We start from the raw sequence: 16510 nt of genomic DNA, 5'->3' as shown, positions 1-16510 counted from the left end.
TGTGAAAACAATATAAATTAAGTGTAAACAGCTGTCATTTCCTTGCTCATCATTCTAAATTCTCCCGTTTCAAACTATAAGGGACCTACATTTGACTTGACTAATGCTTTTCTTTTTACATACTTATAGAAGCTTTTACAGTTCGTTTTTATGTTCTTTGCAAGATTACTCTCAAACTCTATTTTTCCCTTTGTAATCAATGTCTTGGACCTCCTTTCCTGAATTTTAAATTGCTCTCAATCTGCGTACTTTCTACTTTTTCTAACAACTTTACATGACTCCTCTTTGGATCTAATACTACCCTTAATTTATATTGTTAGCCATGGGTGGAGTCACTGTTCTTGTTTTTTTTTGCATCAGGGAAGAATGTATGGCTGTGGCAATGCATGCATTGATTTCTTCAATATTGGCTATTGCCTATCCACCTTCATGGTTTTCTTTGTTTAGATTTAGGACCCTCTATGACTCGTTTTCCATCTTAATGAAGAATTCTGTTATGTTATGGTCTCATTTCCCTAAAGAATCCTGCACAACAATGAATCCTTTTTTGCACAAAACAAATTCAGAATAGCCTGCTCTCCAGTTGATTCCTCAAACATACTGGTCTAAAAAAACATCTCACACACACTCCAGGAATTAATCAGTCACAGTATTACTGCTAATTTGGTCTGCCCTGTCTGTAAGTAGATTATAGTCACCCATGATTACTGTCGCAGCCTTGTTACAGACATCTCTAATTTCCTGTTTAATGCTGCCCCCTATCTCATCACTACTATTTGGAAGCCCATAGACAACTACCACCAATATCTTTCACCCCTTGTTGTTTCTTAGCTCCACCCAGACGGATTCTACATCCTGATTTTCTGAGCCAATATTGTTTCTCACAAAAAAAACTAATATGACAATGCAAAACTTTCCATGCTACACGCGAACATTTGAATTAGAATCAGAAATAGGCAATTCGGCCTCTCGCATCTACGCCACCGTTTGATAAGACTATGGCTGATCGGATCATGGTCTCAAATTCACTTTCAAGTGTACCCCCTTTTGACACCCTTGTCAATCAAGAACCTATCTAAATCAACCTTAAAAATATTCAACGACACTGCCTCCGCTGCTCGCATTTGAAAAGAATTGCACAGATCAATGACCACTGGGCAAAAAAATTCTCATCATCATTTTAAATGGGAGCGCCCTTACTTTTAAACTGTAGTTCTAGTCTCTCCCACAAGGAGAAACATCCTCTCAGCATCCACACTGTCAATGTCCTTTAGGATTTTATATGTTTCAATAAGATCACCTCTCGTTTTCCTTCGCAACTTCTCAAATACTGAAGAAGCCCATGTCCAAACCACAGGATCATAGAATCCCGACAGTGCAGAAGGAGGCCATTCAGCCCATCGAGTTTACACTGACCCTCTGACAGAGTATCTTACCCTGGCCCTCCCCCCTCCATCCTATCCCATAACCCCGCACATTTGCCATGGTTAATCCATCTAACCTATACATCTTGGGACACTAAGGGGCAATTTAGCATGTCCAATCCACCTAACCAGTCCACATCTTTGGACTGTGGGAGGAAACCGGAGCACCCGCAAGAAACACATGCAGACACAGAGAGAATGTGAAAACTCCATAAAGACGAACACCCAAGGCCAGAATTGAATCCGGGTTCCTGGCGCTGTGAGGCAGCAAGGCTAGCCACTGTGCCACCTCAAATGTAGCAAGATCTGGATAATATCCAGGCTTGGGCTGATAAGTGGCAAGTAACATTCGCACCACGTACGTGCAATGACCATCTCCAACAAGAGAATCTAACCATCACCCCTTGACATTCAATGGCATTACCATCAATGAATCTCCCATTACCAACATCCTGAGGGTTACCATTGACCATAAACTGAACTGACCCAGCCACATAAATATTGTGGCTACAACAGCAGGTCAGAGTCTAGGAATCCTGTGGAGAATGATTCACCTCCTGACTCCACAAAGCCTGTCCATCCGCAAGGCACATGTCAGGAGTGTGCTGGGATATTCTCCCCTTGCGTGTTTGACTGCAGCTCCAACAATACCTCAAGGAGATTAACACTACCTCGGACAAAGCAGCCTGCTTGATTTGCATCCAATCCACCAACTTAAACATTCACTCCCTCCACCACCGACACACAGTGGTAGCAGGATGTACCATCTACAAGATGTGCTGCAGAAACTCACCAAGGCACCTTTGCCAACACCTTCCAAAACTATCACTTCTATCATTTAGAAAGACAAGGGGAGCATATGTATGGTTTCACCCCCACATGCAAATTGCCCTCCAAGTCACTTATCATCCTGACTTGAAGCCATTGCTTCACTGTTGCTGAGTTGAAATCCTGGAACTCCCTCTCTAACAGCACTATGGGTGTACCTACACCACATGGACTGCAGTGATTCATGAAGGCAATTCACCATCACCTTCTTGAGGGTAATTAGGGGTGGGCAATAAATGCTGGCCTAGCCAGCGAAGCCCACATCCCATAAATGATTGAAAAAAAATCTTGAAAGGATACAGGCCCAGCCTGTCCAACCTTTCCTCATCAGACAATCCTTGTTCCCAGGGCTCAGTCAAATGAACCTTCTCTGAACTGCTTCTAATGGAATTAACTGCTTCGAAAGGAAACCAAATTTGTACACAATATTTCAAATGTGATCTCATCAACACCTGTACAATTATTACAAACTTCCCTACATTTATATTCCATTCCCCTTGCAATAAATAAACTGATATCTCTTAAAGTGTAAAAAAAATCAATCTGAATGTTAATTAATCTTCAATTTTGACAAAATAATTAAAAATGCAATAAAACTGAAACATCTTACCAGGATTTGTTGTAATTATCGTTTTAGCGATCATTGTGGCAGCCATGCTGTTGCGAAAATTGTCGTAATTTACTCGAACATCAGCTATGAACAGTACTGTAAGTTACAAAAGCCAAATCTATAAAACGTATTAAGGCTTGCTACAGAATTATTAATTTCAGAATAAGAAAAATATAACTCACATAAATTTACATATTCAATACCTGTTTCCCTGGGTATCCATGTCTGTGCAAGCTGTATAGATTCATTATCCCAGCTACAGAAATTACACATATAATTAGTTAACTAGTAAAAAGGTAACTTTCCCCAAACACACAAAAATTTTGTTATTTTCTCATTGCTGATAGAGAATTAATCACTATTATGCAAGGAAACGGTTATCTACTCTGATAATAATGTCCCAATTTATTCCAGTAATTACTTTCTGTGTAAATGGTTTATCTCTTGAATTTGTAAAGCAGGGAAATATCAAAAGCACTATATATTATGTCACAATCTGCTGTATTATGTGAATCAATAAATGTTGCATAGCATTACTCTCTAATATTGGGTATTGATTTTATTTTGAAAGCTCTAAAAGCTTTTCTATACTGAAACATAGCTAACAATTTCAATGTTCTTAATTTAAATGGATGAAAAAACTAAACAGAGACCGGTAACAATTACAAATGCTATAGATCTGAGGTTAAAGAAAAATGCCAGTAATCAACTGGGCTCAAATCCTCCAGATCATACTGAAGTTGTGCAGCACTTTGGCCAGGTGGTGCCTTGATATCATACAGTACTTTTGCTTGCTGTGACATAAAGGCATCATTTAGAGCCTAGAAGAAAAGTGCAGAGAGGGACAAACAGGTTGATCACTGGCATCAAAGGAAATAATTATATTAACTTGAAAGGCTCAGGCCTCTAAGCCTTAAAAAGATGTCACAAACGGGAATTTACATAAGTATATAGAGTTAATAGGATAGAAAAATTAAGCTGCAAGCGATACTTCCAGCAATGGTAGAGCAGCATGGCAAAGGTTTGCCAGAAAGACAAGTTTAGGGCACCAGACTCAGTTGGATGCATTACCGCAGAGATAAAAGGGCTGGTATTCTAAAATAAATGATAATAAATAATCTGAACAGCCCATCCAAATTTATCTCAGCCACTTCCAAAATTAGTTAACTACATTTGTTGAGAGTTAAAAAAATATACTAACCAGTTCATTAGGAATGATGGTACAGTTTCATCAAACAGTCTTACTTCACATCGCTGTCCTTTTCTTCTATCTGCAGTGGTAAAATGCTTGTGTTCCCCTACCTTAAGACAATGTTATTTTTCTCATCTTTAAACGAATACAGTAATGAAATAATTACATTTTCAACATAAACATCAAGGGTTTAACGTCACAGTGGGTTTCTTTGAAGATCTCAATCTTAAATTGAATTCTACTTCCGTTGGAATAATGAAGAAAAATAAGTCATAAAATACCACTGCAGTTATTTTTGAAGTCAAGTTTGCTCAAGCCTAGCTACTTATGGGCAGTAGAGTTTTGAATGATCTTAAGTGCGCACAGGATAGAACTAGGGAGTATTGAGGTAACAGTCAGGTAACAAAGGTATGCTGAAAGTTTCACAGAAAATGAGCAAAAGCAACAATGGAGTTGGACAGTAACAGGGAGGTTTAAGTATGTGGTATTAGAGTAGATATATAGTCAGAAAGTTACCTTTGAGTCCAATGTAACACTAAGATCACAACAGACTGGTTCAACCTCAGGCAATTGCCAGGGAGAGGGATGTAGTCAGTGGCAAAGGGATAGAGTTTCTGATGGGGACCAATGACAATCTCTTCTTCACCAATACTTAATTGGAGTAAAATTTTGCAACTCCACTATTCGATGTTGGACATGCAGTCTGATCATTAGAAACAGTGGGGCAGTGGCGGCGGGGGAGGATTTTGAGCACACACTCTCCATCTGCAGGAATGACAGTATGTGCTCAAAATCCGGAGAGCGTGATTTATGCCAGCGAATTTCCAATCTTACCGGCCCCTTGCCAGCAGAGTGGCATGAAACTCGCCATGGGGCTACAGAAAGCTCATTTTAATATAGTTGCATGTCATTAATTAATGAGTGCTCTCTCCGTGACTTTCCCCCTCACCGGATATTCAGCGGACACTGGCAAGACATCATGCCAGCACCATTTACAACAGGTCTACATATGCGCCTGGCGCCTTCACCTCCGAGGAAGATTTTGAAGGTGAGCGCTCAGGTCACCTGCATCGTCCGTGGTGTGCACCAGAGAGGATTCGGAAGACACAGATAAGTTCAACCCGGGGCCAGGGGTCCCGGAATCGCCATTTCGGGGAGAGGGGTCAGGAGGGATCACTTGCAGGCCCTACTTTTCCTTCATGTCAGGATGTCCCTTGCTTTAAAGGGGTATGAAGGTTGGTATGCAGGCAACGCTTCCCATGTCCTCTGTCCTGGGTTCCTGTCCATGTCACAGCTGAAGGAGTGCTCTTCTTTAGTGGGGGCTGGCAAGATGGTGGGAGGGATATTGCACTGCCATCCTCATACTCCACAGGACAGAGGCACCAGGTGAGCACAGTGGTTTCCCCAAGCTTGGTTGCATGAAAAGACAGGGTGGAGGCTCTGTGGGTGAGCAAAGTGAAATTTATTGCCAAACATTCAAAACAAAATGGTGACCTATCTACACTCATGTATATATTCACTCGTGCCCACTAAGTGCCTATGGTTTCTTAATCTGTCTGACCCTCCCACTATATCTCGATGTATCCCCAGGATCCACAGCTGAGGTTGAGGTGGCATGCTGACTTCCATGCCCTTTTGCCTGAGATTACCATCCTCTTCGCTTCAGGTTCCCGGGGGCCTCTATGCTCCTCCATGGGTTTGAGGGACAGGTGGAATGAGATCCAGAGATCCCACTGTCATCTGGCACTGACACTCGTCAATTCCCACCAGTGCCTGTACCATGCAGTCAAAGTCTTGCATCATGGTGCAGACATCTCCTGCCATGGAGTGCATGTCCTGCACCAAGGTCTCCACTGCGGACATTAACCTCACCGTGCTGGCCTTGGTGTGCTGCAGTGATAGCACCATCTCCTCAGATAGAAGGCGATGGGACTCCTTCCATTAGCCTTACACTCCGAGGACTGCTGTCAGCCCTTCCTGCCTATGCAGCTCCAGCAGCTGTGGGATGACCAGGCCAAGGGGCACATCATCGGCAAGGGGCTCAGCAGAGTCCTGGGATCTGGCATCCCCCCGAGTGCCTGCTCCCTGGGATGTCCCTGCCTCTCCCTGCTATGGATCTTAAGCTGTGAGCTGCTCACCAATGAGTGACGTAGAAGCCTGCCTACTCGTTGGACCCATCGAGGTGTGAGTATCTGCACTGGTGCCGGTGACAGCTGTAACGCCTCATCAACAGCGGGGTTTGAGAAGTTCCCCCCTCTGAACTGCTGGAGTCCGGTGGGTCCAGGGGTCACGAAGATGGTCCGGTCTATTCTGCTGGCCAGCCTGCAAAAGAAGGGACATGGCATCAGTGCATTACAGGGGATATGGAGGGAACATTGATTACTCACTTGAAACTTGAGAAATGACAGCATATGTGTTGAGGATTCGCACGTTTTTCTGCTCCCTCCATTTCACCAGCAGCGCAGGCACGCTCTTCTTCCTCCCCGGCCAGGTCAAGGGCTTGCTCCTCAAAATGTGTGAGAGTTCAGAGCTTGGGCATGACTCTAGCTGGCTGCACTCACTGATGCCTGTTGTGGTTGGATTTGTCCTGCAATGACAAAGAGGAAGAGTGAATGTGCGAGCATTGACATTTATGATGGTGATGAGGTATGGCAGACATGGGGCTTGAGTGGGAGCTGGATTATGAGGAGCATAGCAGCTACTGGAGGAACATGGTGATTGAAGAAAGGATGTGGGAACTGGTGCCTGGTGTTGGCAAATATCAAGGTGGCTGTGAGAGAAAGGGTTGGTGCTGTGAAGGGTGTGCAAGGGGTCCAGTGGGAGACTGAGACTTACCCTGGCTGAGCGAAGATGATCATTCATTTTCTTCCGACACAGCTGCCTCATCCTTTTCTGGAGTGTGCTTGCACTGACCAGGGCAGTCACTGCCAGGTGACCCTGCTGGAAAGCCATCTCTTGGAACAGGATAGAGTGTGTCCCATTCTGCTGCACTCCATTCAGCATCCTTGTGAATGCCCCTTCCGAAAAGCATGGTGCTGCCTTCTTGCCTTTCATCTCCTGCAGTTGTTGTGGAACAAGTGCTGGGGAGCCATTTATATGGAACTCCCCAGTACTTGTAGCAATCAAGTTGTTCTGGGGTGGGCAAATCATGGGGAACACCCTGCTGGGGCAGTGTAAAATGCATGGGCTTAAAAATTATCGCTAATGAGACATAAGATTCAGCCCGAAAGCACGCCGGCGCTGTCAGCGGGAAACACTCCGTTTTTCACAACAGAATGAACATCCAGCGAATCAGTCAAGAAAGGTGGAGATTAGGTAAATCAGGCTCTTGTACATGTGGAAACTGGTGCCGAGGTTTTAATTGATGTCGCCAAGGGGTAACAAGCAAATGAGAAATAAAAGACATCATAAATAGCATAATGTGAATGGTAAGAGAAGCCATTGCATATAATTCTCCTGCTGGAACTACAGAATCAAGTGAGAGCAATCCTAATCCCGCTGGGTGACAGTAGAGAGGCAGGGGGCAAAATTTTGTAGTCAATGATGTCAAAAGCTACAGATAGGTTGAGAAGCAAGAGGATGGATAGCTTATCTTTGTCACCATCATATAGAAGTAATTTGTGATTTTGATAAGATTAAAAAATGGATTTTCAAGGAAGAGGAGCATGGATTTGGGAGGTGACATTCAAGAACTTGACAGAAAAGTGTGGTTGCAGGTGAGATGGTAGTTTGCAATGATATAGTGGTGAAGTGTTTTTTTGAGGAATGGAACGATGAAAGAAGATTTGAAGGAGAGGGTGGCAGTTCATACCAGTTAATGTCAGGAAAAGAAGTTGGGTGGTCAGCAGTTTAATAGGAAAAGAGATAGCTAGCATAAACAAGATGATCTTGGAAAAGGATTAGAAAGATAGGAGAGCAACAAGAGAAAAGATATACATTTATGGTTAGAGCATGGGGAACCTTAAAGGGCATTAGGCCCGGTGGATTGGGGAAGTTTGGGAAGCAGCAGAGACAACTTTTGTAGCACTTTTGTGCTCTTTGCATTTATTGTTAATGGCAAGGGTTGAGAAGACAGGCAGGGTAGTTTAAGAAGCAGGTATGTGGTAGAGAAGATAAGCCAGGTGTTATCTTTAACTTACTGGATGATCTTTGAATAGTGGGTAGTTTTAGCAGGACTTGATCAGCTGGATCAATTAGGGAAAGAAGAAAGCAGGCAGACTTGTGGCAGAGTCAAGTGGACACACAGAAAATCCCACACCATCATTAAGCTGCCAATCCAAGGGAAATCCTGGCAATTACGTTTTGGCAATGCAAATATAAATGTTAGTCATATTTTAGGAGCATTCAGAGTATTAGTAGTCAGCAGTTTAAAAACAAAATTGCCGAATGTATACTACTTGAAACTAAACTGAAAATTTTGCAGCTTTTCCAAATTGAATGCAAATGTACATTATTGTAAACTTTTTTTCAAAATGGTTTGGTGGTTAGGATTCGGGGCTCTTGTCATCCCAGATCAGGTCCGATTCCCTGTCAGGGAAAATCAACTTTACATCATTGTAAACTTTTAATTTGACCTCACTGCCAGTGTCAGCAGGCAATTGAGAAATCAATGTGGTGGTCAGTAATGGCAACTCCTTCTAGCTGCATATTGAGGTACGTTTTCTTTTTACAAAACTCAGCTTTTTGGCAGAAACCTCCAGCATTCATTTAATGACTTATTGATTTAAACGCAGTAAGAACGTCGCCCATGATAGTCTGGCTTGGGTCCTAAACTAGGCTCCTCATTAGCATACTGAAGTGCATAACATTTATCTAAACTGGCCACCAGGGACAGCTCACTACCACCCAAAACCAATGTGGCAGTGGATGTGTTTCCGATGTCCTTTAGGCACTAGAGGTTAGTTCCACCAGCTGGATCTCTTTGAATTGTGTCTGGCATGTGAAAAAGCTGAAATAGTATCAACAGATGACGTTGTTAACTCAGGATCTTTCTGCAATCTTATTATCATACTAATTTATGTCACATTCAGATTCATTAACACCTCTATGCCAATTACCTGGGGATGTCATCAGAAATCATCAATTAAAGTAAGAGCAGAGATACATAATAAAAAGGAAGGCTGAAAATAATATTTTTATATCACCAATTAAAAAACAAATTAAAAATGCTGGTGAGTACTTTGAAAAACATATCAAAGAATTGTCAGTATTTAACAGTTAGCCTTAATTGAGGTATGTTTTAGATACTTAAAAGTATTTTTTTTTAACCAATTCATACAGAATGCGTGTTGGTGAATGCACACTGCTTGATAGAAGAAAATATCTATTATATTTTAATTGCAAAAAGCTCACCGATCTGACTGATGCCAGTATATTGATAATGTTTCCATTCAGGCTTTGGCCATTATGAGCAATATCTCCAAGTGAATAATAATCCTGAGGGTCTTTCACAGGTAAATGCAATAAGGAGAGAAGCCTAGTTTCAAGCTCCAGGTCATGGCACATCCTGACTGTTGAAAAGTTCTCACTGACCAAAAGTTTATAGCAACTAAATGTGAAACAACAAACAATATTAATGTCAAAGGTTTCATCAGCAGGATAAATCAGAACTAAAATGTTGAGTAATCATGTGCCTTATTCTCTCAACTGTTCTGTTAAAATACTTCATTTTAGAAATTAGATCAAATTTGTTCTGAAAAATGTACATAATCAGTCTGATTACATGGTTGGCAATCTTTCCAACCCCACTGTTGGCACAAGGCTAAATTTATATTTGAACAAACTTCAGTGAGCGGTCATTCAACTAATTTTGCACTAATTTGCAATTCTGTATATCCAAATTAATATAAAATAAATGCAAATTAATAGCAATAAATGAATAACAATAAAATTGAACTGTTTGATTTATGACATAGCTTGTAGATAAACATTAAATAAGTGTCTCATTTCTGATAACTATCTGGATATCTCTTCTGGACAGCTCTCTCATTTAATTGGATAGAGTTTTCCATTCTGGAGACCTTTGTGATGGTGGATAGGAAAGATGACGTGATTCCTGCTGGGCAGTGGACCAGATTTTTCTGCACGATTTTCTGCTTTTCAGCTCATTAATTATGCATCCAATGAGGAGCACGTTGAATTTCATGGCAGGGCGGGTATGGATTTGTTTGCCTCACTGTTATCCCATGGGGTCAAAGATCCTGGTGTCGTATTTAAACAGCACCACAAAGACATTCAATCATTGCAGGCCAAGTGTGTTGTGAACTTCTGCACCATCATGATGCTCAGATGTACCAAACCTTTGACCCCACAGTTTAGCGAAACCTTGCTAGGAATTCTCCTCCAGGCTATCCAGGAAAAGCAGGTGATCCTCTTTCTGAGGGATGGGGGCAGGAGGTTCTCCCACCTGACACACTCTTTTGGGAGGAAGTTGCCAGGGAGATTAGTACAGAAAATTGCCCTGCAGTGCAGGAAACAAATGAATGATTTGATGCATTTGCCAGGATAAGTAAAACTTCTACACACTCCAAATTCACTGGGATGTCACATGCCATCAGTAGGTGGAACAGAGATCATTCCTGCGTGGAAGGCGAGATTAGCCTCCCGCAACAAGCCAGTAGGGGTCCACTTAGGATACATCGGCCACAATCAGACAATGACTATGGATGACCAATGTTGGAGCTTGCCTAGTCAATCAATTTCTATTCCAGCCACCAGCAAGAAAAGGCAGGGGAAGACAACAAGCAAACACTAAGCACCAGTCTATCACCTCAGAACACCTTTTAAAAATTTATTCTTTTATGGGATGTGGCCAGCATCTCTTGCTCATCCCTAATTGACCTTGGAAAGAGTAGCTTGCTGGACCATTTCAGAGGGTACTTAAGAGTCAACCACATTGTTGTTGGTCTGTATCGCGTGTATGCCAGCCCAGGTAAGGATAGCAGATTTGTTTCCCTCAAGGGCATTGGTGAATCAGCTGTGACTTTATGACAATTGACAACATATTCATGGTCACCGTTACTGAGACTAGCTTTCAATTTCAGATTTTATTAATTGAATTTAGCTGCCATGGTGGGATTTGACCACATGTTCCCAGAGCATTATGCTGGGCCTCTGGATTATTAGTCCAGTGACATTACCACTGCAACATCGTCTCCCCCCTCTAATGAGGAGGCTGAGGATGCATCCAAGGAACACCTGTCACTGTGTTTACCTGCACCCACCACCAGTGCAGATACACGCACCTTGGTGTTTCCTAGTTCTAGAGTAGGTGTGCGGTCACAATCTGGTGATTACCTCACGGACATGTGTCCACAGCAGGTGCAGGCAGTGACAGCTGAGGTCTCTGGTACTCAGAGAACTGCTGGAGACCAGGCTCCTGCTGAGTCAGAGTCCAATGAGTTGTGCAATCAGCGTAATAAGTCTCACAACACCAGGTTAAAGTCCAACAGGTTTATTTGGTAGTAAAAGCCACTAGCTTTCGGAGCGCTGCTCCTTCATCAGGTGAGTGGGAGTTCTGTTCACAAACAGGGCATATAAAGACACAAACTCAATTTACAAAATAATGGTTGGAATGCGAGTCTTTACAGGTAATCAAGTCTTAAAGGTACAGGTATGGTCACGGGCATTCGGCCTCTGATCTTCGGGTAAGCGTTCTCCAAGGCAGCCTTCACGACACACGACAACGCAGAGTTGCTGAGCAGAGACTGATAGCCAAGTTCCGCATACATGAGGATGGCCTCAACCGGGATCTTGGGTTCATGTCACACTATCTGTAACTCCCACGACTTGCCTGGGCTTGCAAAATCTCACTAACTGTCCTGGCTGGAGACAATACACATCTCTTTAACCTGTGCTTAACGCTCTCTCCACTCACATTGTCTGTACCTTTAAGACTCAATTACCTGTAAAGACTCGCATTCCAACCATTATTTTGTAAATTGAGTTTGTGTCTTTATATGCCCTGTTTGTGAACAGAACCCCCACTCACCTGACGAAGGAGCAGCACTCCGAAAGCTAGTACTACCAAATAAACCTGTTAGACTTTAACCTGATGTTGTGAGACTTCTTACTGTGTTTACCCCAGTCCAACGCCAGCATCTCCACACTGTGCAATCAGCCCCAGAGCAATGGATATGCAAAGTCAAGAAGTGTTGTCAGAGGCCGTCACCAGACTGGAATGAAGGATGGAAGAGTCCATCCACATTCTGTCCAATATTGTAGCTCTGGTATTTGAGTGCAAAGTTTCCATGGGAAAGGTGGCGGCTGCTTCGGAGAACCACGCCGAGCAGTTTCTGATGGATTTGCACACCATCACTCTTGCCATAGGTGCGCTCCAGCAGTAGCTAGGAGTGAGGGGCATGGGGCCCTGCTACCTCCCTCTAGGTGTCCCTTCTCATCAACGATTCAGGAAAGATTCCCCAGGTACCCAAAGGGAGGAGGAGTACCAGCTAGATATTTCTGGGACATCCACCTGATGCTGCAAATCCCTTCTGCCTGTGACTCCATCGACTTCAGCAGGTCAGGCTGAGGAGAGTGCAATTACCCCAGAGTAGGTGATCCTTAGCTGGCATGGACCATCCAGCCCTTGGGCCTCCAGAAGATGCCCGCCAAAGTAATCTCAGAGAATAGGGCGCAGCAGTTAGGAGGTTGCCCCCACCTCTGCTGCAGATGTCAGGGCTGCACCCAGGCATAGCGATAAGAGTTAGGAAAATTATGAAGTTTTGAATGCACAATTTTGGCACGGGTGTTCATTCACTGTATATAATCTGCACTATTGTAATATATTTTGCCTTTATCCCTAAGTTTCAAGTATTGAATGACTAATCAATGTAATGTGCTCACTCAAGGGTATAAAATGAAATCCCCTTTACAATTATCTCTCATCTTGTACCTTAGTTCTCAATCACATTACAGTGAATCGTCTTCAGTTTCACATCTGCGACATGAACAAAGGCACTTCTATATGAAAGGTGATGGATGGACAATTCACATGTAGCCCTTACACCTCAGGCACACATTATGTGGCCTAATGAGAACTGTTCGTCAAGGTTAATGATTATCCTGATTTTGTTGCGATTAAGTCTGTAGTTTGTGGATGTTGTACTTGCCGTGACCAATGTTAGTCTTTTTACCCAAGTGCACTTTGCAATGGTGTTTGTTTTATGACTGAAGTTTTGGTGAAAGCAGTATTCATTGTTAAGCGTCCATGCAGTGTTTTTCCATCTCCATGTTTAAGGTTGAACGTTATTCCTTTATTAGTTCTCACGCACCACATGCATGAAGCTGAGGGTGACATTTGAAATGTCTGCTAGGCGGGAATGTGCGCACTCAGATGTGTATACTCATCTGATTCTGTCTACTTATCCGAGGATCTTACTTTGCTTCTGAATAGTTGCCTAGCGGTGCTTCACAGTATTCCTGTGTGAAGTCACGGAATGCAAATCATTATGGAATTCATTGTATGACTGCACTCATTGACTTAGGGTTCATCAAAAGGATTGGCCTCTGAGAGACAGACAATGTCAAAGACTGTAATGATATGAAAGCGATGCTCCAGCACATCTCCTAAGTGCTCAGCAGTATCTATGAAGGGAACAAGTTATCATTGACTGCTGCGTCAAAACTGACTGGCCGACGTTTCTCCAAAATTCCAAAACAATGTAGGATGTAAGCTTGACAGGCTTCCAGTGAATGCAGAGTAATGAGCGATTGTCACAAATCAAATGATGTTCCTGCTGAACCACTCTCTGCCATCATAACTTGCAGCTTAGGCAACATGCTGTCTCATAACAGACAACTGTGTCCTGATGTCCAATGGCAACTTGGGGGTCAGGATCAAGATGCAGCCTCTGCATTAATCATGCATGACAGCTCTGTTTGGCGAGATGGTGCTATTTGGATGTAGCTCCCTCTCAAGATGGTCAAGCACTAACCATTGATAAATATTTTTCTTCCTCTGGCTGCCTTGCTAAGCTGCTCTCATACTAGGATGAATGCAGCCATGGGTGCAATAGTGTTTCAGCCTCTTGAGGATGCCATGGCCACTAACTTGTCAATGCCATGGTTGAAAGAACTGAACTATGTGTAGCTGTTTAAGGATTTGTGCAAGTGGAGTGCTTATCACATTCCACAGCAATCACATGGTCCCTAGGCTACTGAGCCGTTTAAGGCTGACCCCCATTGTTAGAATTGAAGGTGACTTATGCTTCCTCTGTGATCAATGTGAGATTGATAACCTCTCATGATATGTTGAAGATGACAATGGAAATCTTGTGTCCCCTGCATTGAAACATTAAAGAGAATTGTGATTGCAAGTTGTCTTCACCTTATTCCTCATGGAATCTTATAGCTGACGTTGTCACTGGCATGTCTACTGCGCCATGCTTGTACAATGACATCCTTATGTGGCTCATCTGAATCCTCATTTTCTTCAGATTCATCCACTTCAACGCCCTTCTCAACCAACAGATGTCTAGCTCCCCCTTTGTAGTGTTAGGTTATGCAAGGTGCAGCAAACAGCAATGGCCGGCTGGGCCAGCATTTATTGCCCATCCCTGATTGCCCTTGAACTGAGTAGCTTGCTACGATATTTCAGAGGGCATTTGAGAGTCAACAACATTGCTGTGGATCTAGTCACATATAGGCCAGACCAGAAGGATGGCAGATTTCTTTCCCTAAAATACATTAGTGAACCAGATGTTTTTAATCTGTGAATGGATACAATTAAGTAATCAATGGTAATTCCAGTGGAATGGTCTCCCTCCATATACAAGGCAGGAACTCAGTCTCCAGCCCCTGACTAACAAGGCCACCCCTTGCACGCTGATATCATCCTGGAGGATGACACTGGCTGAGCTTTCCCCTCAGATGTGACTGCACATTCACGAGAGTCTTAATTAGTGTCAAAAGGCCCAGGCATTAGAAGCCACAGTCAGCCTTGTGTTGGTTGTCCTCCAGTGGCCTTGACAATAACTATTCACACATAATCATAGAAACATAGAAACCCTATCGTGCAGAAGGAGGCCATTCGGCCCATCGAGTCTGCACCGATCACAATCCCACCCAGGCCCTACCCCCACATATTTACCCGCTAATCCCTCTAACCTACACATCCCAGGACTCTAAGTGACAATTTTTAACCTGGCCAATCAACCTAACCCACACATCTTTGGACGGTGGGAGGAAACCGGAGCACCCGGAGGAAACCCACGCAGACACGAGGAGAATGTGCAAACTCCACAAAGACATAATCCCTGCACTTATGTCCTCAGTACAAGCACTGTGCCTTGAATACCATGACCAGTGCACTAGGAACATGGAGGCTTGTATTGTAGGGCCTATTCTGTCTCTGCATAGCATGTGTGGTCATTTTTAAAAATCCTACATCCATTCTAATATGCCTCTGTAAGGATCAGCTGCCAATTAGGACCATATGCATTGAGGCACCTAAACCTAATGGATTCTCACTTGAATGCAAACCGTTAGTAAAGGAGCCAAGCTTGTTTATTATGCATTAGACCCTTGAGTACTAAGCCCAGTCATGCTCTTCATGTTTTGAGCAGGACAGTTATACGGTGCCCCGTCAATAAGCCAAGAATTGCCAGGGAAGTTTGAACTTCCAATTCCCCTGCTCCCCAGGACTCGGTGAAAAAGTCTCCGGTTTTAAATTAGAGTCGCAGACTTTGGACAGTTCCAACTTACTTACCAAGGAAATGTTGTACAGAAAAATCCTAGTGTAACACCTGGGTAACTATATAACTGAACACCATCACGAACCCCGCCCCCCATTCTGCCTAACTCCCTCAATGTCCTGACTACACCTCAGTTCCCAATCCAACTACCACACACCCAGTTACCCACCTACCCACTTACACCTACCCACTCACCAATTCATTCATTAACACAGAGAAGCTTGGGGACCATTAAACACTACCAGAACACTGCAGCTACTGATTTAAAAAGAGGGTGTGGCCTCTGTGCAGATTCTCTATGCTGCTCTCTACGAGGATTCTCACACTGGGAGAGTTCTGCAGGAGCCTCCATTTGAGGTTTGGACAAAAAAATTGTATGCAGATAAATGAGTTGTTAAACATCTGATTGGCGCGAACCCGATTTTTCGCCTCTAGCTCATATTTCCCACCCTGCTACTCGGCCAGCGCAGCGGGGTGGAAAAATCCTGCCTGACATATTTATTAAGACACCAACAATTTAGCAATTTCAATTATACCAGTGAGCTTCAAGCATTAATATTATAATTATAGTGGAGATATGACTTTGAATATACCTTGAAGTAGATGGACTGAATCTTTCTTCCTTTTCCGTATCTTTGGCCTGTACTAGTGGATTTTCAATTACAACTAGCAAAAAATATTTTTCAAATTATCGTTAAGTACATAGAAGCAAATGTTTTAAGAATCTCTATCACTATAACAAGATCATATATAGCTGGGGAAA

The 16510-nt window shown here is 43.1% G+C and overlaps 1 protein-coding gene across 1 annotated transcript in view; it reads right to left on the bottom strand.

The window, feature by feature from the left end:
• The window catches only part of meiob (meiosis specific with OB-fold), a 156651-nt gene that overhangs the window by 44522 nt on the left and 95619 nt on the right, over positions 1-16510 (bottom strand). Inside the window, exons 5-9 of the mRNA XM_078240979.1 lie at positions 16341-16413; positions 9407-9602; positions 4064-4164; positions 3066-3118; positions 2863-2958 (exon numbers count right to left, since the gene is read on the bottom strand). Of these exons, the coding sequence (XP_078097105.1) occupies positions 2863-2958; positions 3066-3118; positions 4064-4164; positions 9407-9602; positions 16341-16413 (519 nt within the window). The remainder of the gene's footprint in view (positions 1-2862; positions 2959-3065; positions 3119-4063; positions 4165-9406; positions 9603-16340; positions 16414-16510) is intronic.

The sequence above is a fragment of the Mustelus asterias genome, chromosome 23 (assembly GCF_964213995.1).
Source record: "Mustelus asterias chromosome 23, sMusAst1.hap1.1, whole genome shotgun sequence".
Classification (NCBI taxonomy): Eukaryota; Metazoa; Chordata; class Chondrichthyes; order Carcharhiniformes; family Triakidae; genus Mustelus; species Mustelus asterias.
The sequence above is the reverse complement of the archived record's forward strand: the minus strand, read 5'-3'. Positions and strand labels throughout refer to the sequence as shown.